General features: G+C 57.8%; 1 protein-coding gene across 1 annotated transcript; it reads right to left on the reverse strand.

Moving 5' to 3' along the window:
* Positions 1 to 6: 6 nt before the first annotated feature.
* Positions 7 to 585, reverse strand: ETH_00039645 (uncharacterized protein; the record flags this gene model as incomplete). Its single annotated transcript, XM_013379977.1, has 1 exon — positions 7 to 585. A coding segment is annotated over one exon (579 nt), but the record flags the coding sequence as incomplete, so codon positions are not given.
* Between the last annotated feature and the right edge of the window lie 1,982 nt (positions 586 to 2,567).

Raw genomic sequence — 2,567 nt, forward strand, 5'->3', positions numbered from 1 at the left:
AGCAACTGCCGCAGCAGAAGCAGCTGCTGCTGCTGCCTCCTCCGCAGCAGCAGCAATAGCTGCAGCAGATGCTGCTGCTGAAGCTGCTGCAGCAGCCGCATCTGCTGCTGCTGCTCGTGACGACGCTGCTGCTGCTGCTGCAGCTCTTGACCGTGATGCAGCCGCAGCCTTGCGACTATGCCCAGAAAGTGGGTCTGCTGCTGCTGTCGTTGCCGCTGTTTCTGCTGCTGCTGTTGCTGCTGTTGCTGCTGCTGTTGCTGCTGCTGCTGCTACTGCTGCTGCACTGCAATGCCTCGCTGCATGTGTCAGCGCAGCGGAACACCCAGGTAGCATCTGAGGCCCCCTGGGGGGCCCCCGGAGGGGCCCCCAGGAAACTTCAGAAGGGGCCCGACTACGGCACGAGCACAAGCACCCTGGAAAACTTTGCTGCTGCTGCTGCTGCTGCTGCTGTTGCTGCTGCTGCTGCTGCTGCTGGAGTCTGTAGCTGCGCTGCAACAAAAGGAAGTGCCGGCCCTTGTGTGGGGGAGGGCTTGGCCCAGCAGCGAGCAGGGGCCCCAAGGAATGGGGCAAGGGGGAGGCCCTCATCCCCGCTGCTGCTGCTGCTGCTGCAGCTGCTGCTGCTGCTGCTGCTGCTGCTGGGGGGCCCCCAAGCTACAAGCTGCAGCAGCTGCTTCTGAGCAGACTCGCATGCATAATTTAAAACCTAAAAATATCCGCAGCTAAACAGAAGGAGGCTCGGGGGGCCCCCAAGGGGCCCCCCAGGCTGTCGAGCTGAGAGGGGCCCCCTGAGGGACCCACAGGGGGTCCTGGGGGGCCCCAAGGGGGCCCCCAGGGGGGCACTAAAGGGGGCCCTTTGTGAAGCAGAAGCTATTAAGATCACTGTAATAAACATTCTGCTGATTTAAGATAGATTTCAGTGTTGAATGTTTAGGGTTTAGGGTTTAGGGTTTCGGGGGTTGTACTCAATTTCGCCTGGGCTTCTGGGCTAGGGTTTAGGGTTTAGGGTTTAGATGTGTAAGCTGCAAGAACGGGGCACGTCACGAAATTGGCCTCATCCAAGCCCTAAACCCTAACAGCTAAACCCTAAACGCTAAACCCTACTCAAGGGTTACGGATCGCAGCAGCCCCTGAAGCATATTTGACTCATCTGCTGCATGCTGCAGCACCGACTGCCGCTCCTGCTGCTGCAGCTGCTGCTGCTTCTGTGCATCACTATGGCTCTATTTCTACAGCAACAGCAGGAGCAGCAAGAGCAGCAGCATCTGGCATTGCAGCAGCAGCAGCAGGCATAACAGCAGCAGACGTAGGAGCAGTAACAGAAGCAGCAAGAGCAGCAGCAAAGGCAGCAGCAGCAACACTAGCTGCAGCAGCAGCAACAAACGCGGCCTCGAAAACCCCCAGAACTCTTAAACTCTCACTTCAGATCCTAAACCCTAAACCCTAAACCCTAAACCTCACTAGGGCCTTAGTGAGGTAATTACAACAAATGAAACGCCAACAAAAACCTAGGGTTTAGGGTTTAGGGTTCGGCATCTAGGGTTTAGGGTTTGGAGCTGCTGCTGCTGCCCCAGGGCCTGCTAAACCCTAAGCTAGGCCTGACACCTACCCCCAGAAGCAGCAAAACCCTAAACCCTAAACCCTAGGACCTAAACCCTAAACCCTAAACCCCGGAGAGGCTGCACGTAGTGCAGCGGTTTGAGGTGTAAATACACCTGAGGACACGCAGCAATGCCCAAAGGCAAGGACAAAAGGCTAGGGTTTAGGGTTTAGGGCCAGCTAGCTAGCTAGCTAGCTAGCTAGCTGACTTGGCTAGCCCCTGCTGGTTAGCTTTCAGATTGTTTACTGCAGCAGCCCGTCCGCTGCTCTCTGCCACCCGGCTAGCTACTTGCTAGCCCACTCGCTGGCTGGCCAGCTAGCTGCTAGCTAACTGCTAACTAGCTAGCTGGCTAGCTAGCTGGCCAGCTAGCTAGCTGGCTAGCTAGCTGGCTAGCTAGCTAGCTGGGCCCGCCTGGCTAATCCTCTGAAATGCGCCAGGCAGCTAGCTACCTACCTAGCTAGCTACCTACCTAGCCAGCCAGCTAGCTAGCCACTTAGCTACCTAGCCGCCTACCCAGCCAGCTAGCTAGCTAGCTAGCTAGCCAACCAGCTAGCTAGCCAACTAGCTTGCTAACCAGCTAGCCACCTGGTGCACAGGCAGGCCCCGCTGCCCCGCACTCCACCTCTCCACCAACTTTATCTCCACGCCAGCTAGCCAGCAACTTTGTCCTCTAGCTAGCTAGCTAGCTAGCTGGCCAGCTAGCTGGCTAGCTAGCTGGCTGATTAGCTAGCTGGCCAGGAAGCCACCAAGCCAGCTTTCTGGCTGGTGGCGTTGCTCTTTGCCTGGGCAGCTAGCTAGCTAGCCAGCTAGCTAGCCATTGTGTCGCCAGCTAGCTCGCTGCCCAGCGCGCCAACTAGCCCGCCGCCCAGCTAGCTAGCCAGCTGGCTAGCTAGCTAGTCAGCTCGCTAGCTCGCTCGCTCGCTGGCTAGCTAGCTAGCTAGCTAGCTAGCTAGCCAGCCAGCCAGACAGC

This window comes from Eimeria tenella, genomic scaffold (assembly GCF_000499545.2).
Source record: "Eimeria tenella Houghton genomic scaffold, Eth_scaff4265, whole genome shotgun sequence".
NCBI lineage: Eukaryota > Apicomplexa > Conoidasida > Eucoccidiorida > Eimeriidae > Eimeria > Eimeria tenella.